Here is a 23,584-nt window from a genome sequence, read left to right on the forward strand (position 1 = left end):
AGGAAAAGAATAAAATAATAATATACATTAAATGAAACACTAATATGGCAGAAATAAAATCAAGCATATGGGTCATGATACTGAAATATAAATGTACTGAATTCTTCTAATAAATGACAGACTGAGTGAAGATAAAATGTCATAAAACCAAATACCTAAATGCTATGTACAAAAAAATGTTAACACACACAAAAATACAGTATTAGTTAAGGATATATCAGATAAGCATAAACAAAAGGAAATCAGGTTTGGAAATGTACATATCAGACAGGGGGGCATTTAAAATTAAATGCACTGAACTAACTTACTAATGAAAAAGGTTTTGCAACACAACTGAGAAGACTGGAAAACCAGTAGGAAAATTGGCAAACGATCTGAAAGAAGGCAGTTCACGGAACGAGTGGTCCAACAGTTAACAGTGATATGAAGAGATAATCAAACATATTAGCAATTAGAGAGAGGAAATGAAAACCACAATGACACTTTCCTTAGAGCTGAAAATATTAGAAAGGTTTATCACTGTCATGCTAAGGCATGGTGAGGGTGTAAGGAGATGAGCACTCCTGTGCTTTACTGGCTGGGGTGCAGTGGTGTCACTGTTCTGGATCGCCATCTGGTGGTGCCACTAAATTTAAGTGTACATATGCCCATGACCAGCAATCCCACTCCAGAGTGACAGTATGCCCCGTAGTCAAGAAAAAGTTTAACGCAACGCTGCATCTGAAGTCTAGCATCAGAGAATAAAATGTTACAAGAAAAGTATATTAAAAGTCACAATCCTAGAGAGAGACTTAAATATACCTCTCTCGGAATTTGGCAGAAATAGAGAATTTTGCTATAAAAAGAAATAAGGCAAAGGAGAATTGTGTCGGGAAATTCAAATCTGGTCCGATTCTATGAACATTTTAGCCTCTGCTAGTTATCTCACATCTCAGCAAGCACTGCACCATGCCCAGCTTGATGAACAAACGAAATGCTGAAAACCTACCAAAGGTATCTATGCAGTGAACAAATCAGAAATCAAGAGATCCTGAATGCTTGGAAGGTGCTTACAGGAAGGTTTTTCATGCAATGCCCAGGATTGGGCTAAACTTCATCATTGCTTTTCATTCATTAACTTGGAGGTCCCACTTTTCCATTCCAACAATGGATTCTCTCTCCCCTTTCTCTGCTCTTGGGATCAGATTTCTCCTTCCTTACTATATTTTGAAAACAAAATCCCAACTAATTCCCCCAAAGAGATGCAGTGTGTCCCCCCAAAAGTTACTATATTTCCCCCCTACCCTGTGCTCTCATAAGACATGTAGAAAACTTTCATCTTTTCCCCTCCTTCCCCTTATCCGCTTACAGAGATAATGCAAGCAGAGTTTCTTCCAACTCATCTGTGCTCGTGATAATTGAGGTTTCTGGTTTCTCTGCACAGCCCCACCTTGTAATATGCTATTAATGCCGCTATACCCTCAGCAACTACCATCTGTCTTAAACACAGTTTTCGAGTTCCAGCTCTACCATGTGATGGTTGTGTGGCCTGTGCGAAGCGCCTGTGTGCTCTGAGCCCAGATTTCCCATCTGTAAAATAAGGTTGACATACCGACCCTCACTTAGTAGGGCTCAGATGAGGTCATATCTATCTACTCAAATGTGTTAGTACAATTAACCCCAGCCCTGCTCCCCAGAGGGAGTTCACATCCCTCCCAGAGAAAACCACGTTGAGAATCTGTTACCAGCAGATTTGGAAGCAAGAAACACAAGTACCCAATATTCACACTGGTTTGCAGACACTGAACTTTATATAACTGGGCACAAAAGAGCTGTGCACTTTTTCCATCTACAGGAAGCCTTTCATGAAGGTTTAAAAAAGTATTATGACTACTGTCCCCACGCCCATCCCCACCTCCATCAACCACCTCCATTATTATGCCCACCATCACCACCTTTATTCTTTTTCTTTCTTTCTTCTTCGACTTGACTCACATAATAACCTTAAAAGGCAGGAAGATGTAGTTTGGAGCTGAGGGAATGTTAACCGAGCACAGGGCAGGGATCCATCCTTAACTGAAGACGTAACTCCCACCCTGAACTGTTGTCTATAAAACTGTGCCAAGGAGAGAAGCGAAAAGCTGAGTAGCAAATCGATGTCTTTCCTTGTTGAGCCAAGCGCACCAACGGGGTAGGAATAGTGCTGAGCCCAAGTTTTTGGTGTAAAGCTACCAAAAATCAGAGTTTTGGGAATTTGACCATTTTTTTTAAACTTGCCTACACTGTTTTCTGTGTTCTAGGTTAATTTCTCTCCAGCTGTTGCTAATTTACAAAGTCTTGTCAACTCCTTGGCTTTATTTTTAGTCATTAACTTGGAAATGTGAAGCATGGCCCATGGGTTACAAAATTGCTTCCTGTTTTAGGCTTATTGCTCCTAAAGCCAAATCACTGACAAAACCACGAGGATCATAGGATCTAGAAGACGGAAAATCATAGCATTCACGATTGCAGGTGCTACCAGCTAATTAGGCTAACTGGGCTCTGAAACTGCAAGGTGAGAATGTAAACAAGCCAAATAACTATAGTAGGTAGTAACTGTGCCCTCAAATATTCCACTTTTTTATCAAAGAACAGAACTTCTTACCTTTTTGAAGATAATGAACTTATCAATAAAAAATAAACTAGTAATCAACATAAATTTTCAACAATACAAGGGTTTTCAAATCTTGACACATTTGTCCTAATGTGGCCACTAAAAATAATATTGCAGAAAATATAACAATACGTTAGGTTCATGGTTCCCAAACTGTATATGCAAGTGCCCCAGAGGACTACTGTGAACTCTCATGAGTGTGGTAGGATATTTTAAATTTTTGAAGGAGACAGCAATGTCTAACCTTTTTAAAAAACAATTCTGAAGTTGACAAGAATTTTTATTATAATATTTCTTATTTGTGCATGATTCTATCAACAAATATATTTTTCACCCTTCATCTAAATACTGTATATATGACATGACACCTTGTAAATTACCAGCTCAAGGTAGTTCAAGGTTCTACACTCAATTGCACTACATGCCTGTTGATGACATCACTGAATGTAAAGATGTGCGTTTGGCAGTTGTCACGATAAAAAAAAAGCAGGCTTTGTGAAAATCAGTGGAACAGGAAACGAGTGTGAGGTATTGAGGGATCCAACCTGCTTCCAAGGCTGAAGAAGAAGTGCAGTGCTCGGCAGATGTGCACATTTTCATCAGTGTTTCTTTCAGAATGACATAAAATATCTTAATTTTGTGTACTATTTGTTAGGACATAAATACTTAAGTTGTTTGGATTGAACTATGTATTTATCAATAATAAATAAAATGATTAACTATTTCTTTTTGCCTAGGGGGTGCTGTGACAAAATTACTGAGACACCAGATTCACTGGCGCTGTGAACTGAGAAAGTCTGGGAATTGCTGCATTAGGTAAAAAAGATGAAATAAAAACTGCATCAACATTGTAATCAATCTTGCTTTTCCCGAGTGTGTGTGTTTGTGTGTGTGTGTGTGTGTGTGTGTGTGTGTGTTTTCAACCAATGGAAGAAAATACATCAAAATTCAACAGTGGAGATGCGGCAGGTCTTTCTTCTCCATAGTTTTCTATATTTACTAACCTGCTTGTGATGAATAAGTGTTATATGCTAAAAACAATGAAAGGTTATTAAAAGTGACTCCCTATGGGAGCATATTTGCTCCTCTGAATAAAAATAGCTGCTAAACATAACAGAGAGTTTCATTTTTGAAGAAGATTTTATTGCACTCTGCTAACTTCTCCAGCTTCCTGCTCCAAAAATGCGGGATCTGGCTTTAGGACACTGAGGTTTCGAAGAAACCTGTTTCTATGTGTACCTCTTCTTTTGTGCTTTTTTTGTTTGTTTGTTTAAAAAAAAAACACACCCATTTCCCACCCCTGCAGCCCTCAGATAGTGAACATGGCTTGGAGTTTCCAGTGGTTGGGGCTTCTCACCCCAACGGCTGGCAGATCTAAGAAGATGCTGCAACTGACAGGGCAGAGAGGCGGGGCCTGCTGATGTCACAGATGCTCTGTGGGGACCGTCATTTCTCTGGCTCCTGCTTCATGGTGGAAGGAATGGCCTGCAGCATCCTGCAGGTCTGAGGTGGAAGATGTCACTGGGAGTCTGCCCTGAGGAAATTCACATGTGAAAGTACTCCTGAGTGAAAGAGGTCTAGGGTGTTTTGCTGTTAAAATTGATGAACTCCTGAGAACTCACATTTTATAAAACTACGGGGTTATCTATACCACAGAGACATATGCATGTGGTCTTTGATTTATTGATTGTGGGAGGAAACAAAGTCAAAATATTTTTCTCCTACAAACTTATGGTTACCAAAGAGGAAAGGTAGGGGTGAGGGATAAATTAGGAGTTTGAGGTTAACATATACACACTACTATATATAAAATAGATCATCAACAAGGACCTACTGTATAGCACAGGGAACTCTACTCAGTATTCTGTAATAACCTACATGGGAAAAGAATCTGAAAAAGAATGGATATATGTATATACCTGAATCACTTTGCTGTACACCTGAAACTAACACAACTTTGTAAATCAATTATAGTCCAATGTAAAATAAAAGTTAAAAATTAAAGAAAATACAAAATTTTCTCTTAAAAAGGCAATTTCCATTACACTTTGTACTTGAGATATTTGGGTTTGTTTCCTTTTTAAATTTATTGACCACTAATATTTTAAATGTATTTGACTGTTCAGCCCTTACACCAGCCCTATGAGGCAGTACTGCTATATCTGCTTTTAACAGATTAGGAAACTGAGGCACACAGAGGGCGAGTAACTTGCACAAGATCAAACATCTAGAATGAGCAGGACCAAGATTTGGGGCTTATCTTGGATAGTCTGGCTCTAGAGGGCTCTTAAGCAAGATGTTACTGCCTCTTTGTAAATTTATGTTCTTATCTAAGGGGTATCCTTTCATTAGGAATGAATAGAAGACTACACTCTTTCAAAATCCAAAGATCACACCTTCCCTGCATTTTCTAGGAATTCATTCCACTCTCAAAGTTTTCATAACAAAGTGTTTGTATAATCTATTGTTATATATTCTATTAAGTGTTAGATATTCTATTTGTCTTTATATTGATAAATCTATCTCCCCCACTAGACTGTGTGCCTGTAGAGGGGGGACCATGCGTTGTCTTACTCCAGAGCTTCACTGCTGAGAACACAGTAGGTCCACAAAACACATTTGCTGAAGATGTGAAAGCCGGTGTTATACTGATAGCAGCTGCACCGGTGCTGTGCCTTTAAGTCCTCAGCCCACTTAGGAGGCCACCTGCAGCCATTTCCTGTCCCCGCTGAGGGCTACCCAAGTCTCTTTACCTGAAGGCGTCCTCTGGCGCTGGGGAATGCTTGGCCAAATATGGGGAGGCTGGATTTTGCCAGGAATTAGCTCCCAGGAGCAGTCTACAACCAGGGAGGGACTGGAGTTGGTGGACAGATGTCCCAGTTTCCTCGCTTCGTGCAGGGACAGTTCTGAGCTGTGTCCTGCAAAGTCACATCCTCAGCAGGACTGAGACCCAGTTGCACAGCAGCTACCTGCTCACTAACACACCTCCTCTTGGCTTCTCTTCCTTTCTGGTCTCAGTACTCTCTTCCCTCAAAGCCACAAGGGAATGGATTCTGCCAACAGCCTAGATGGACTCTGAAGTGATTCTTCCTGACTTGAGCCCCTGGATAGGAAAGCAGTCGGGAGGGCTGTTCACTGCACACCCTGATCTCTGCCTTGTGAGATCCTGAGCAGAGGATCCAGCTAATAAGCTGTGCCCAACTCCTGACCAACAGTGAGGATAGTAATATATATGTGCTGTCGGAAGCTATTAAGTTTATGATAACATACTACAATAGAAAGTACAATACAGTAGTAGCAATAGAAAACTAATACAGATTTTGGTGCCTGGAAGTGGGGTGCTGCTGTAACAAATACCTACAAACCTGAGTATTTAGTTTGCTAGGGCTGTCATAACAAAGTACCACAGACTGGTACTGGTACATTTCTTAGCCAACAGAAATTCATTTCCCACAGTTCTGGATGCTGGAAGTCTGAGGTCAAGGTATCTGCAGGGATGCTTCTCCTAAGGCTGCTTTCCTTGGCTTGCAGACAGCCTTGTCTCTGTGTTCCTGTGCATCCCTGGCACCTCTTCCCTCTTCTTATAAGGACACCAGTTGTACTGGATTAGGGCCCCATCCTTATGACCTCATTCAACCTTAATTACCTCCCTTATAGACCCTATTACCACGTAAAATCACATGTGGCTTTTGGTGGGGATTCAATACATAACAACACAGGGGTTCTGCAACCAGAACTGGGTGGAGGCTAGAGGGATGTTGAGGAACAAGGTAGAGAGAGTCTAACTTGCCATGAACAGCCTCTTACTAGAAATCTGGACTTTGAGGATGCAGATGGTGAGGGCACAAAAACAAATGAGGAACATGTTACTGGAAACCAGAGGAAGGGGGATCCTTGCTATGTACCAGCAGAAAGTTTAGAAAAATTGCCTTCTGGAGTTATGTGGAAAGCAGATGCTGTAAGTGATAAATTTCGTGACATATCTACAGAGGTTTCCAAGAAAAGCGTGGTCACTGCTTCCTGGTTTCTTCTTTCTGTTTGCAGTAAAATGTAAGAGGAAAGAGATTCATTGAAGGAAGAACTTTTTTTAAAAAAAGGGAACCAGAATCTCATGACTTAAAAAATTCTGAGTCTCTCTACATGGCAAAGGTGAGCAAATGAAGAGATGCACTCAGGAAAGCTTGCTTGAGAATAAAGGCTGAAGGTGTGACAGTACAAGCAACTCTCAGTTAAAAATTCAAGAAAGGGACTTCCCTCGTGGTCCAGTGGTTAAGACTTCATCTTCCAATGCAGGGGATGCAGTTTCGATCCCTGGTTGGGGAGCTAAGATCCCACATGCCTCGTGGCCAAAAAACCAAAAACAGAAGCAATATTGTAACAAATTCAATAAAGACTTTAAAAATGGTCCACATCAAAAAAACAAAAACAAAAAACCCAAGAAAGACCCAAGGTCAGGGTATGCAGTCACATAAAAGACCTTTTGAAGAAATTAAGGGTGTGCCCCACAGACCTTCTCAATCAAACCAGAAAACTAGGAAGCTTAAAGGCACTGCCCCTCAGCCATCTCAGGTGAGGCCGAGGTTCGGAAGGGTTCATCTTAACAATGTCTGTGGATATTGAGCCGTTGCCTCATGGAGGGGACCACAGTGATAACCACACAATGTCTACGAAGTTCTTGAGAAATTGTTTCAATACAAGTACTGCCAACTTGGACAGCGAGGGACCAAGATATTACATCAGGAGGCTTTCAGAGCCCCCCTTCCCCAATTCCACCGGCAATAGAAAGCAGGCTGATAAAACTACTTGGCTGCAAGCACAGGCTACTTTTCATGGGAAAGAAGGGCAGAAACAGTACCCTGAGAGCAGGGCCTGAGCCACAGAGGATCGTCCTCAAGTTTGAAACCTAACCAGTGAACTCCCAACATTTCCCAGGCTGGATTTCACAGCAGCTTTGGACTGGTGACTCCTTTTTACCTTCCGTTTCTCCTGTTTTGAACCAGAATGTCTACAGTGATTATCCGATGCCTGCCCCACCATCGTGTGTTGGGAGGGCTGGGGGTTCACAGTTCCACAGATGGAGGGCAATGGTGCCCCAGCAGTTCTGTCCACACCTGACCCCCACTGAACTTGAGGTGATGCTCTAACAAGATGAGATGGGAAACTTGGGCTGGCATAAATACATTTTGCATGTGGGAGGGACAGTGAGAACCAGAGTGGACAGGCCCTAGGGTGGCTCCTCAATGATTCCGGTCTCCTGGTGCTCGTGTCTCTGTGTGATCCCCTCTCCATGAGCCTGGGTAGGACCTGTGCCTTGCTTCTAACCAATAGAACACGGCAGAGGTGGTAAGATGCCACATCCACACTTGTGGGCTATGTTATATGGCAAAGGTCATGGGATGTCACCTGCCCCATGGTTATGTTACATGATATGACAACAGTGATGGGACATCACTTCATGATTATTTTATGACATATACGTAAAACTCCAAGCAGGTAGCTCTTGCTCTCCTGCTGGCTGTGAAGAAGCAAAGTGCCATCAGTTCTCCAAAGCAAGGAGGCGAGTTCTGCCAACATCCTAAATGAGCTTGGAAGTGGATTCTTCCCCAGTCAAGCCTCCGGATGGCAATGAAGTCCAGCTGACCCCTGACCGCAGCCTTGCGAGAGCTTGAGCAGAGAACCCAGACTCCACACTCACAGAAACTGAGATAATAAATGTGTGCTCCTGTAAGCCATGTCGTGCGTGGTAATTTATTATGCAGCAATAGAAAACGAATACAAAGATTCTCAACAGGCAATGGATTGTGTTAGTACAGCAAACTCTTAGATGACTGCCATCTTGGGTACAGCTTTTGCATTGCAATTTTCACCTTATAGGTAATAATAGTAGCATCCAGTCAGTTGGATGGTGATGTGCAGCTTGGAAATGATCAAAGCATTGATGAAGTTCTTTATTACTAGTTTAGAGCCGATGATTTAATGCTTATATTTAAAATTATATGACAAAACGATTAAAAACTATAGGATTTGACAGTGCCCCCCAAGAAGCCTACAGCTGCCATCTTAGTGCCCCAATTTCTTTGAGATGCTAAATAAAAGATAAAATTAAACCTTTCAAGTTTCAAGCATGTATGGGAGCCACAGGGAGCCACATTCTTTTGCCTTTGGATTTAGAAGGACTATTTTCAGTTAGGTCACCCCTGCCAGGAGAGAACAGCTGGGGCAAATAATGCATCCCTGAGAACATCATCTCTGTATATAGAATTTCCCAGTTATCAAAGCACAACCATCCTCACTGGAGGAGTTCAGCTGTCAGAAGTTCAGAGCAGGCCACTCAACGGGAAACCAACACGAGTCTGGAGCAATGCCTGTGATCTGAGGTTCGTGTTTGACCTCAGATATGATCGGCTCAGGGAGTAGCGAGGCCACCATGGACAGAAAGGGAGCAGCAGGCATGTGAATGCTTACTCGTTTGCATCTTGGTGCCTGTATTCTGTCGCTGTGTGGGATCTGTCCATCTCCTCCCTGGAGCTACAGTCAGAGACCACAGTCACCGCAGGAATGCTGGGCCAGGGATTTTAGGCTGAGAGGAGGCACTCGGAAACAGACCTAACCATCAATTAGTCATAAATTACTTTCCAATACAACTGATGATTGACAATTGCTTTAAAATGGTACATTCTATTTATGTTTACCTTTAGGGCTAGGCAGATACCAAACTCTTGAGAGGAGGTGGCTAAGAGCATTTGTTCATGGGGCCTTAGTGGTCCACTTTTCATTGAAAACCTAGGATCTTCCACATTGTAGGATCATGGAACATGAAAGTCTAGCTGTTTTCTACTTGTCCCATGAGCTGCAGGTGTGAGATACAGTCATTTGTGAGTATAGAAATGTCACATGGGTGCCGGGATGAGCCAGCTGAGAGCCCAGATGAGGTGTGTGGTTAGTATCCTGCTCTCTTCAAAATGGAAGAAGGGGTGAGTACCTGCAGGGGTCACTCTCCTGTGATGATTCCTTCTGCCCTGAAAACATCAGCCTTTGTTTTTTGGAGTAACAACTAGGCTATATGAGCTTAAGGCTGCTCCAACTGAAAGGAAGTAGCTTAAGTGAAACACTGCAGCAAAAGAAGAAAGATGGTACATATAAGCTGTGGGTGTCAATTTTTACTTTCTTTTTTTTTTTAATTTTGGAGGTGGCTGTGTGTGGGAGGGTGGAGTGGAGGTGGGGGGCATGGTGGGCATGGGGCACACCAAATACTAACCCCATTTATACAATGGAAAATGGTTTTCAGAAGTTTCCAGATTTGGTTGGATCATAGAAATGAAGATAGATAATAAATCTAGCTTTGGGTTTGGCCTTATCCACTCCTTTGGGACAAAGCTTACCTTGTCCAAATCTTCTGAATTTAGGCAAATGAGAGAATATTTGGGGTCAGTGTAATGTTTTTCTTCCACAGTCTCTGTGGCAGTGGGAAGGTTGAGAAGGCATATTGAAAACAGAAGAAGAGGTTTCAGAAAGTAATGGGCACCAAGAGAGTGTGAGAGGCCAAGTCTGTTGTCCTCACTGGTTTAATAGTGCAGAAATATTAGAACTTTAGCAAAGGTTAATCACCTGTCCTCTCAGTGAGCACTTTGGTTCCAGTCAACTTAACAGACACTGCTGTAGGTGTTTCCAAGTGGTGTTTTTGTTGAGAGGTTTTAGAATAGAGGTAACCTGCCCCCAAAGTTTCATTTCATAATTACCTTTTCTTTTTTAAAAAAATTAACAATCTTTACAACACATATTATTTCTTCTGTAAAAGGTCTGTGTTTTTCTTAAATGTCTTTTGACAGTCATAGAGTCGGAAGGACTCCCCAAGTCTCAACTATTCATACCCATTTAATTAATATGCCCCTAAAACCTGCAGGATTGCATATCAAATCAGTATCACTGGCACACTTAAAAATTGGATCTGACCTTTAAATGAATTGATTTATTTTGTAATAGAACAATTTCTTGATCTGAGACCTGTGTCCTTCACGGATGAGGGTTTAACCAATAGCACTCCCTGACCATGGTTTACAAAGCCCCACACCATCCAGTCCCTTTCCCTTGTGTCTGAACACATCCCCCACCTCCTCTCCCCGCCCACTCTGCTACAGCCACAAAGGCTAACTCGCCACGCTTGTTCCCACCCTAAGGTCTTTAAATTAGTTCTTCCTTCCTTCCACCTGTGAATTTCTACCCTTCCTGGGCCTTCTCCTTCTTGGTTCCCTCATCCCCTTCATGGAAGGACAATCCTTAAGGACTACAAATGGCTGCACCCTTAGTTACTTTATAGTATGATGATATTTTCTTTTCTTCGTCACATTTATTGCTACTGTAGCTGTGTTGTTTGCTTATTTAAATGATCACTGTCCGTCTTCCCATGAGAATTCCAGCTCCCCAGGACAGAGACCTGGCATTTCCTGTTCACATGGACAACCCCTTCACCTAGCACAATGCCTGGCATGGAGTGAGCCTCCAATAAATATTAGTTGAATGCATGAGTGAAATTAATGTAAAATTTTCTGCATTCTGGGAGTTTTAAAGATACAGATCTCAGAAGTGGCTCTGAGTTAACAAGTTTTGGCAACCCTGGGTACATAGGAGGACATAAACTCTGAGAAAATAACAGTAACAATACCATCACTACCATCATTCCCAACAATGACAACAAAAACAACATTAGGTTCTATTTACTGAGTACCTAAAAGCTTGTCTGAGGTGGTATCTTTTATCTTTTAGGTTTGGTCAGACTTTTGTAAGCATAGGAAGGTTTAAAAATAAGTATTGCTGTATAACCTGAGAAATTACAAAATATATATTAAAATAATGAGGAAAGGAAGCAAAACCGCAATACCAATATTTTTGTAAGAGGTTAAGTGTTGGTATAACAACATATTTTACAGCCATTATGATGATGATTATGATATTTCATGTGTCTTTACTGTTTTTGTTTGCATGCATTTACTTTTTTGCATTTATGGTTGAAGCAGCCAAGAAAACTTGATATATTCCACCTATGATGTTCTTGAAATATTTAGGAGATTTTGACTAATGTTTAAATGGATAATTTGATCAATGGAATTAAGTTAATAGTAGGTACTGGTATTTTTCTGAAATATTACTTAATAGATCCATAATTTTATCACGTTATTAAACTAAGTACAAATAGTAGAACGTATTCTCCACACACCAAACCTCCTTATACAGTTAGGATCTGGCCATTCAAGCTTGCAAGAGAAATACCAGCACCCTCATTTTAGAGACAAGGAAACTTCTGTTCAAAGTAGCAGGTAGATGACTCATCTAAAGCTACACAGTTTGTAACTGGCATCTTGGACTTAGATGTCAGTGTGCCGACTCCTTGGGCCTCCTCTTCCCATTTCTAAATGCTTAGATGGGTGAACATCAGGGCATTGAATTTAGTGCTGTAAGACGTTTCCACACTCAACATTATATTTTAGTGGAAACAGATCTAAAAGAAGGGGTAGATCAAACCACATGGACTTAAGAGGGTAAGAAGATCACTGGGGATCCATGAGCTTTAAGAGGGGACCCAGTGGACAATATCAGGATGAAAATAAGACAGAAGCCACTCAGCCCAGCTGAAGGTCAATGTGAGGCTCCTGTGTTACAAGTCACGAAACAGGGACGGGTGCCAGAAAAGTCATGATGAGGCAGCTCTCGGAATTGCTGGAAGTTTCATTCAGTTAAGAGCCTGACAACCATCTGATACACAGTTTGAACTCCTTGATGACAACTCTCAGAAGGTGGAGGTGGCCCTAAAAGAAATAGTCCCTCTAGACTGGATGCTGACCAACAAGGAGAAGCACATCAGTGATGTGGAAATGAGAAGGAACCTTGTGAGAAATTGTTACCTTGGGTCAAAGGGAGATCATGCCAGAAAATGTCAGAGAGTTGTCCTGTGTTTTAGGAAGGCAATTTTCAAAAAACATTCTAGGAGAGTGTGAATCCCATGGAGATAGGGCTAAGAAGGATGATGTGGCTCTGGAAACCTAAATCCTGAATGCAAAGTTGTGAATCATAAAAAGGAAGAAAAGATAGAGAATTACAGAGTAATTAAGATGGGTTCATTCTTCAATAAGACACTTCAACATAAACTATGACATGGGAGAAAACAAAACAATGGTACCAGTCTTCAAGAATGGGGAGGCTGGACCTGAGGATTTACCTCTCCTGATTTTACTTGTTTGTGTGAGTAGAGTGGTTTTTAATGCAATGGTCAGGAGCAGATGAGGATGAGGGAAGCTCAGCTTCAGAAGATTATGAACTACCAGAGACCACGGAGAGGACATAGACCCAGACAGAGCCAGTGTGCTTTGCTAGACTCTGTGACTCTTCAAACTTGAAAGGATAAAAAGAAGATTGTTAGAAAGGATTTGAAGGCTACATTAGAAAAGGGGATGGTAAGGATGGGGGCATTTTACTTTATTATTTTTAAAATAATTTAATTAATTTATTTTTTAATAAACAAAAAAGTTTATTTTTTACATATTTCAAGATTAAATCTGAACTTCATAAATTATCAATAAAAAATCTTAAAACTTCAGCTATTATTTTTAATCCAAAGAGTTTTTAAAAATTGGATCTGACCTTTAAATGAATCCACTTAGGTTTTTTTTTATTGGAGTATAGGTTGAAGTTATTTTTAAATCAGCTCCCAAACCTTTGGTACAGATACAGAATGTCTATTTCTAGGAAGAGTTCTTTTTTTTTTTTAAACATCTTTATTGGAGTATAGTTGCTTTACAATGTTGTGTTAGTTTCAAGTGTGCAGCAAAGTGATTCAGTTATACATACAGATATTCTTTTTCAGATTCTTTTCGCTTTATAGGTTATTACAAAATATTGAGTATAGTTGCCTGTGCTATACAGTAGGTCCTTGTTGTTTATTTTATAAACAGTAGTGTGTATATGTTAATCCCAAACTCTTAATTTATCCCTAACCCCCCTTTCCCCTTTGGTAACCACAAGTTTCTTTTCTAGGTCTATGGGTCTATTCCTGTTTTGTAAATAAGTTCACTTCTATCATTTTTTTTAGATTCCATATATGTGATGTCATATGATATTTGCCTTTCTCTGTATGACTTACTTCATTTAGTATGATAATCTCTAGGTCCATCTGTGTTGCTGACAATGGCATTATTTCATTCTTTTTATGGCTGAGTAGTATTCCATTATATCTATGTACCATATCTTCTTTACCCATTAATCTGTCGATGAACATTTAGGTTGCTTCCATGTCTTGGCTATTGTAAATAGTGCTGCAATGAACACTGGGGTTCATGTATCTTTTTGAATTATGGTTTTCTCTGGATATATGCCCAGAAGTAGGATTATTATGGTAGCTCTATTTTTAGTTTTTTAAGGAATCTACATATTGGCTGTATTAATTTACATTCCCACCAACAGTATAGGACAGTTCGTTTTTCTAGGACGGAGGCATTTTAAATGACTTCAAAACCAGAGAAGTCATGTTCTTGGAGAAATTATATTCTATGACACTAAAAGGGATGAAATATTGCATTCAATAATCTGTGAGACGGCTGTTTATCCCAGAAGATCACTAGCCAACTGGAGAAAACTACTCTCTATTTTCAATTAAAACAACAACAACAAAAAGAATAAGAAGAAAAGAAAACACCAAAAAACCCTGGGTAGTGTGTGAGGAGCGAGTTGTAGAAGCCACAGATAATCAAATTTGACGTCAGCGCTAAGACAATGGTTCTCCAACTTTCTGGTCTCAAGAACCTCTTATAATTATTGAGGACCACAAAAGACTTTGGTTTATGTTTTATCTATCAATATTTACTGCATTTGAAACAAACTGAGAAACACAAGAATACAAAGCACAAGATCCATTAGGTACCAGACCAATGACATTAACACACGCCATGTAGATTTTAGGAAACTCTACTGTACACCTGGGAGAGAATGAGAATGAAAATGGCAAATGATGCTTTAGTATTATAATGAAAATAGTTTTTATCTTCCACTCCCTGAGATAGTCTGAGGGACCCTCAGGGGTTCTGGACCAAACTTTGAGAACTGCTGCAAAAAAATGTTTCACCATGTGCCCAAGGGGACAAGAACAAAGATATTCATGACAACATTATTTATAAACAGCACATATTTGGCAATATCCATTTACTGAGAAACGGAGAAGCTGTAAACAGCTATAATTTTTAAATAAATTCATATTGATTTGCAGAAAATGAGTTTATCTTAAAACAATGTTAAGTAAAAAGCAAGTTAGAGCATATTATATACACTATGCCATCATTTAATAAAATTGAAATATGCCAAATAATACTATTATTTCTATGGTTTTACTTGAAAATGAAAAACAAATCTGAAGCAATATTAAGATATGCTATTTGTTCACTTTAAAGAGAAGCTATAAAGACTTTTTTAAATGGCCATTTATTCTTTCTTTAATTTATTTTTTAAAATTAATTAATTAATTTACTTTTGGCAGGGGCTACTCTTCGTTGTGGTGCATGGGCTTCTCACTGCAGTGGCTTCTCTTGTTGCGGAGCACGGGCTCTAGGCGTGTGGGCTTCAGTAGTTGTGGCACACAGGCTCAGTAGCTGTGGCTCGAAGGCTCTAGAGCACAGGCTCAGCAGTTGTGGCTCACGGGCTCTAGAGCACAGGCTCAGTAGTTGTGGCACATGGGCTTAGTTGCTCTACGGCATGTGGGATCTTCTCAGACCAGGGCTCAAACCCGTGTCCCCTGCATTGGCAGGCAGATCCTTAACCACTGTGCCAGGGTTAGTCCTGGCAGTACTTCACCAGGGAAGTCCCCGTTTATTCTTTTTATTTATTTTTTATTGGAGTATAGTTGATTTACAATGCTGTGATATAAAGGCTTTTTAACATTATCCTCGTTATAATTTTTTAGCATTTTTAAATGATTTCTAGGCTGTTACAAAGGGTGATCACTAAGCTCAAGCTTCAGTCCACCTAAAACAGTGGTTCTTAAAGTTGTCCTCCACCCATTAGTAGCATCAGCACCATCTGAGAGCGTGTTAGACGTGTAAACCATGGGGCACACCCAGAACTACTGAAGCAGAATCTCTAGGGTGGGGCCCAGGAATCTTGGTTTTAATAAGCTCCTCAGGAGATTCTGCTGAAAGCCCAAGTTTGAGAACCACTGGGCAAGAACAAACATGACCATTCATCCTGTCCTTTACGTAAATGTATCTAATTCAGCAGGAATTTTGGTATTATTGCTTACGACATTCTTGTGGACAAAATGATGCTACATATAGAAAGGAGTTTCTCAAAGATATTTGCCAAACGTTTTATGTTTTAAAAAGCACTCCCCACCCCACCCTCACCTTGCCTACACACCTTTGGCTTGGGTACCTGAAGTTTAACTTTTGACACAAATTGGAGCTAACCTGTGGCTCCTGGTTTCTGAGATTATGGAAATGTTGGCCAGTGTAAACTGTATTGATACATTATGTGGATAAATTCTTTTGTAATTAGCTAAATCAAGGTTTTCAAAGCATGGTCCCCAGACCAGCAGCAACAGCATCACCTGGAAACTTATTAGAAGTGCAAATTCTTAGGCTCCATCCCAGCCCTGTTCAATCAGAGACTCTGGAAATGGGCCCAGCAATCTGTGTTTATCAAGCCTTCCAGGTGATTCTGTTGGACTATAGTTTGAGAGACACTGACTTAAATGAATCTACATAGAAGAGTATGTCCTGGTGATTGTGACATGTACTTTAAAGAAGGTTTGAACAGGAACAGCTCTTTAACCAATCAGAGAAGAGAGTACTGGTTGCAATGGTGAATTTCCATTCAGAACCAGCTAGCCTGACGCTTACTGACCAACCCTGAAGGACCAGCACTTTGCCACCACCTAAGGCACTGTACACCTCTTCCAATACTGCTTTTATGTCATGATCTGTTTTCTCGTTTTCCTTTGTCTGCTTCAAGGACAAATTGACCAAATTAGAATTGTCAATTCTACTTAACTTAAAAAAACTTTGCCAAAATGGCTTTAAATCTGCACAACTCTACCTATTCATTCCTTTCTATCAATTCATTCATGGCTTCGTATTTCAAAGACTGTTCCAACTTCTGCAATATATACTGCATGGTTTATAATTTGCCCTTCTCAAGTCACTTGCAAGATTTCTACAGAGAAGTCATTTCCAAAGAGTGAGATCATCCAAACCTCATGGCATACTTTGGCCCCTGCAACCTTTTATTTTCCTTATTCCAAGAGGCTGGTAGAGTCAGTAGGATTCTCTTGGACCCCGATTCAATATGTGCTGACAGCACCAACTGCATTCATAGGATTTGGAGAAAGAGAGTCTCCATCTAAAGGAGTTTGGTGAGAGTATGAAATATGGATTTCTTGCGGGTCCTTCAGTTAGAAAGTATTTAATTAGCTCCGCTCTTTCTGGGGAAAATTCAACCTAGCTGACTCTTGTTTTGTCACTCCTTGTCTGTTTTTATTTTTTCTTGCAGGTAAAACTGTGCCTGAAATTTTCGGAAATCCAGGACTGGATGCATACTCGAGATGTATTTTCCAGACATCTTTCTGTTAGCATTTAAGTGTCCAAAACAAACATTCACATTTCATGCAGACTGGATACTCACACATTTGGCATCAGGGCTAGGAAGCCCATGACGTGAGTAAGAGAATCACTGGGCTCAGGAGCTCAGCAGTTAGGAAATCTTGCTCCAATCAGTGAGGCTCATAAATTAAGCCTGAGAAGATCATGAGCCAGCCAATCCAGGAGACGGAAGAAATGAGCTAAAAGGTTCTCTTAAGTCCTACATCCACCGACCATGGTGGATTATCACTGAGATGGGAGATTCCTACTTCACTGCCAGCCAGGACCTGCTAGGACCTGGACAAGTGAAAATCCATGGTGAAATAAATGGTACTCTGTCCTGACCCTGTAATAACCACACTCCCTGATATGAAAGCACATCGTGGGCCTTTAACTACTTTCTTCGAGAATGTTCCTAATCAAATGATTATACTCAAGGGTAAAAAAAATAGCCCTTGTTTCATTTGGGCAGTTTTCCTTTGTCATGTTGATCAATAGCCGATAACTTTTCTGGGCACACTGTGTCTTCTGTTTTCTGGGTTTTATAAAAACTTGGAATATGAGAAAAATAATGAAACTAAAAAGTAAATTCTTTCCAATCTCAGCTTCTTTTTAGATAAGGCTCAGCCTATTATTTAGTCATTAGTGAGGCATTAGTCTTTATTTCAGAAGAAAATCATGTTCAGTAGTAAGATACTGCCTAATATTAACCAGTTGAGTTGGTTAATTGGTCAGTTTCTATTAAATATCAATCAATACCTGCTTAGAATAAGAGGTTCCTTTTTGTCCCTAAAGTTTTATCTTCTCAAATATCTATCTCCTTAGTATTTTACATTTTAGCTGGCTTGAAAACTTTCAAAATCTTATCAGAACATCAAATTCACAAGATGCAGGATTAGAACACTCTGTATAGATCTTTGGGCAGAAGAGACCCACATGTTCAATACTAGAATAGAATGACCAAGACCATGCATAAATGATGGAATCACAATTCCAACTTACTTAACTCAGGTGGTCTCTTATAAAAATTTCTTGTAATTTACCAGATAGGTTCCTTCTTTACTCCCTTTAAAAATGCATCCACTGTTGTTTTACGTATCATTTAAACTCAGTGTATTCAATGTGCGTGTTAATACAGAATAAGGTGTTTATGCAGCTCAGATGCCTACTAATATAAATCTAATCTATTGGATAACATGATGATAAGCTTCAATGATGTTTAACTCCCATAGGGAGCTTTTGGGAAATGACCCAGGGAATTCTTATCATTCTGAGGTGCAGAAGGAAACTGCAAAGGCTGGACTTTCTTTGTAGTCTCTTGACATATCTGAAATGTACTGGGTCTGAGTTTGACTTTAATGCAATTATTTTGATGAACATTCCTTTTAAAAATCTACTAGCCATTTTTTAAGGTAAATTATAGCCTATTCTAGGACTCAAATGCTTCATCTTTTATTTGAAATAGCTCTTAGACTATGAAGACTATACACATATAATTTATATATATATACTTATAAATATATATTTGATTTTATATATAAAGTATATACACATATGCATGTATGTGTGTACATATATATAAATCATTTATTATTGTTAAAAACTGTTATTACTATTTATATAAAAGTTTAGACATTCTGAGGGCAAATGTAAAACAACACAAAGTTGCCTAACATAATGTCTACTCAGAGATTATTGCCAATATTTACCAGAGTGGGTGGATAATATTCTTTAGTAAAAAGAACAAACACCATTAAAATTAGAAATGAAAATTTCCTATTTTGTGACTGTATTGTATGAGTCTGATTAAAAAAAACCTCACATCTGAAAGCTGAGGTTCCTTTTTATGTGTTGCAATTTACATGAAAATTAAGTGGTGAACATTATACTCATTGAAGATGATTGTGGATAATCTGTGGATATTTAAAAACAAATACATGATTTACACATTTGATAGCTCGCCCGTAAAGATGGCTCACTGCATCAAATGAGAGAGCATGCTTCTTAAGCCAACTTAAAGACAGAATCCTCCCCATACCTTCATGGGAGCCAGCTGGATGGGAGTGATGCACGAAGGGTCTACCATGGGCTTCGGCCTGTTGGCCGTGTCTGCTAACAGGCTGTGCCACTGCTGGGGAAGGCCGGTAAATTTCTGTTCTTGTGGATCAAACCCAGTATGAACCCTGTGTTCAAAGTTGGATGGGCCAGATATTTCAATCTTTTTCTTTTTCTTTCCAAACATGATGGAAAACCTGAGAAATGCAAACAGAAACAGGGAGCTGTTTATATGTCGCCAGCAAAAGACCATAGGAAAATTAGTAATTCATTCAGAGTTCTATCTTTTCAATTCTTCCTCTATATATCAGTAGCAAAAGATAGAATTTGTATTTTTAGGGTGTGTAGATTAGATAACTTCATTCAAAAGTTTGTGTTCTCTTCTTGCACTTGCCATATATAGTTTCCTGACCCACAGAGTTTGGATTTGGCCATGTGATTCTCTTTGACTAATGGACTGTGCGTGGAGGAGAACATCCTTCTCTTCAGGGTGGAGGTTTCTGAAGGTATTGTATGTTTCCACTTCCCTCTTATGCTCCTGCTATTTGGCATGAAGATCTCTCTAGTGGGCAATACACCCTCAGCCAAGATTCTGGAAGGAGATATGCATGAAGCAGACACAAATCTGACCTCCAGTTTGGAGCCAAGCCCAACTGAGCCACAGCTGAGTTATAAGTATGATATAAATGTTTGTCATGAAGCCACTAAGATTTTGTACTTGTTTGTTACATGATATTACCAAAGCAAAAGCTGACTAGTACACAGGGAGAAGCATCTCAAAGTGTGGTGTGCACTTAAAATCTAAAACATTTGTGTGGAAAAATATGCATAAACATGAAAAATGGAGTTAATAATTCTATTTGCCACATAAAATTATTATCAGGATTAAACAAGTAAACATTTGTAAAACACTTTGAAAAGTACCTGGCACAAAGTCAGTGCTGCAAGTATTAAAAATACCTCTGGATTAATACACGAGAAACTTTACTGGCTTTGCCTGCAGAGAAGGGAGCCAGGGGGACAAGGCAGGGAAGAAGAGCCACTTTTCACGGAATATTTAGAATTTTGTACAATGTATTTTACTTATTTGAAACAATGTAGTTTACCTAGTTAAAACACCCTATGACAGGGATACCTCTAGAAAATAATGTAAAATGGTTACTTTATGCTTTACGTTTATTGAAAACATGTAAGGTAACCTGGGTTTGAATCCCACCTCTTCACCATGATCTTGGGTAACTGATTTTCTCATTCCGAATTTTCTGTGAACATGACAATCATGATCATTTGGGGAATCCTGACACCCCTGCTGCAGGTTTTATAAAAGATGGTGCTTTGGCTTCAAGGTTGCTTTGTTGGGAAAGCCTTATCTCAGCCCTCAGACTTGAGTAGGTGGGTTATATATATACTTGTAAAGCTCTGTACATATTTTTCACTGCACTTATCCACTTGCTATCAATTAATTGGGTGTAATGGTATGCCCAGTGTCTGTCTTCCCTTCTAGAATATAAGATCCATGAGAGTAGGGATGCTGCCTCCTTGTTTATTACAGTTTGCCAATGCCTGGCATATGGTAGGACTCAAGAAATATTTGCTGACAGACTAAAATCACCCAGAACAAAACATTCAAGGAAGAGCACCTGGGGTCAGAACTCCATAGATGTTAACATCTTCCTTTCCTCTTTCCCTCCTTTCTCTCTCCCTCCCTCCCCTTCATCCTCAGTTAAAACTTCTGTTTTCTCTTTTAACCATTTATCCCTGCTTGGCCAGCAGGTGCTTCCTCCTTTCCTTCTAGTTTTCTAAAGCTCCTAGTCCATCCTCTACTGATGCAAGTCTGAGCTGCTATAACAAAACACCAGAGACCAAGAGGTTTATAAACAACATAAGTTTATTTCTCACAGTTCTGGAGGCTGGAAGTCCAAGATCAAGGTGCTGGCATATTACCTGCCTGCTGAGAACCTGCTTTCTGGGTGGCTGCCTTTTTGCTGCAACTTCACAGGTTGGAAGGGACAAGGGAGCTCTTTCTGGTCTCTTCTTATGAGGGCACTAATCCCATTCACAGGATGGGATGAACTGATCATCTCCCAAAGGCCCCACTTTCTATTGCCATCACCTTGGGGATTAGTATTTCAACATATGAATTTTGGAGGGACACATTCAGACCACAGCACTGCAGATATATTCTCCTGACAGGGATGAGACTCTTCACAGCATTAACTTCTCAGAATTTATTAAAACCCATTTTCCCATCCATCCTGGTTGTTATTTCACACTAATTTAGAAAACTAACGTAGGGTGATAATGAAAAACTAATGAAGGATGATAAGGGCTCAAAAATACCTTGATGTGTGTTATCCCTCTTGGAAAAACTCTATGCCAATAAAATGGACAACCTGGAAGAAATGGACAAATTCTTAGAAATTCACAACCTGCCAAGACTGAGCCAGGAAGAAATAGAAAATATGAACAAACCAATCACAAGCACTTAAATTGAAACTGTGATTAAAAATCTTCCAACAAACAAAAGCCCAGGACCAGATGGCTTCACAGGTGAAATCTATCAAACATTTAGAGAAGAGCTAACACCTATCCTTCTCAAACTCTTCCAAAATATAGCAGAGGGAGGAACACTCCCAAACTCATTCTACGTGGCCACCATCACCCTGATACCAAAACCAGACAAAGATGTCACAAAGAAAGAAAACTACAGGCCAATATCACTGGTGAACATAGATGCAAAAATCCTCAACAAAATACTAGCGAACAGAATCCAACAGCACATTAAAAGGATCATACACCATGATCAAGTGGGGTTTATTCCAGGAATGCAAGGATTTTTCAATATATACAAATCAATCAACGTGATACACCATATTAACAAATTGAAGAAGAAAAAACATATGATCACCTCAATGGATGCAGAGAAAGCTTTTGACAAAATTCAACACCCATTTATAATAAAAACCCTGCAGAAAGTAGGCATAGAGGGAACTTTCCTCAACATAATAAAGGCCATATATGACAAACCCACAGAAAACATCATCCTCAATGGTGAAAAATTGAAAGCATTTCCACTAAGATCAGGAACAAGACAAGGTTGCCCACTCTCACCACTATTATTCAACATAGTTTTGGAAGTTTTAGCCACAGCAATCAGAGAAGAAAAATAAATAAAAGGAATCCAAATCAGAAAAGAAGAAGGAAAGCTGTCACTGTTTGCAGATGACATGATACTACACGTAGAGAATCCTAAAGATGCTACCAGAAAACTACTAGAGCTAATCAATGAATTTGGTAAAGTAGCAGGATACAAAATTAATGCACAGAAATCTCTGGCATTCCTATACATTAATAATGAAAAATCTGAAAGTGAAATTAAGAAAACACTCTCATTTACCATTGCAACAAAAATAATAAAATACCTAGGAATAAACCTACCTAAGGAGACAAAAGACCTGTATACAGAAAATTATAAGACATTGATGAAAGAAATTAAAGATGATACAAATAGATGGAGAGATATACCATGTTATTGGATTGGAAGAATCAACACTGTGAAAATGACTCTACTACCCAAAGCAATCTACAGATTCAATGCAATCCCTATCAAACTACTAATGGCATTTTTCACAGAACTAGAACAAAAATTTTCACAATTTGTATGGAAACACAAAAGACCTAGAATAGCCAAAGCAATCTTGAGAACGAAAAATGGAGCTGGAGGAATCAGGCTCCCTGACTTCAGACTATACTACAAAGCTACAGTAATCAAGACAGTATGGTACTGGCACAAAAACAGAAAGATAGATCAATGGAACAGGATAGAAAGCCCAGAGATAAACCCATGCACATATGGTCACCTTATCTTTGATAAAGGAGGCAAGAATATACAGTGGAGAAAAGACAGCCTCTTCAATAAGTGGTGCTGGGAAAACTGGACAGGTACATGTAAAAGTATGAGATTAGAACACTCCCTAACACCATACACAAAAATAAGCTCAAAATGGGTTAAAGACCTAAATGTAAGGCCAGAAGCTATCAAACTCTTAGAGGAAAATATAGGCAGAACACTCTATGACATAAATCACAGCAAGATTCTTTTTGACCCACCTCCTAGAGAAATGGAAATAAAAACAAAACTAAACAAATGGGACCTAATGAAACTTCAAAGCTTTTGCACAGCAAAGGAAACCATAAACAAGACCAAAAGACAACGCTCAGAATGGGAGAAAATATTTGCAAGTGAAGCAACTGACAAAGGATTAATCTCCAAAATTTACAA

At 39.5% G+C, this 23,584-nt stretch overlaps 1 protein-coding gene across 1 annotated transcript in view; it reads right to left on the minus strand.

The window, feature by feature from the left end:
- Positions 1-19,489, minus strand: part of PAK5 (p21 (RAC1) activated kinase 5) — a gene marked incomplete at both ends in the record, with an annotated part of 95,595 nt that extends 76,106 nt beyond the window's left edge. Inside the window, one exon of the mRNA XM_079945131.1 lies at positions 19,286-19,489. Within this exon, the coding sequence (XP_079801257.1) occupies positions 19,286-19,489 (204 nt within the window). The remainder of the gene's footprint in view (positions 1-19,285) is intronic.
- Positions 19,490-23,584: the final 4,095 nt, after the last annotated feature.

This window comes from Stenella coeruleoalba (genome assembly GCF_951394435.1).
Source record: "Stenella coeruleoalba genome assembly, chromosome: 15".
NCBI lineage: Eukaryota > Metazoa > Chordata > Mammalia > Artiodactyla > Delphinidae > Stenella > Stenella coeruleoalba.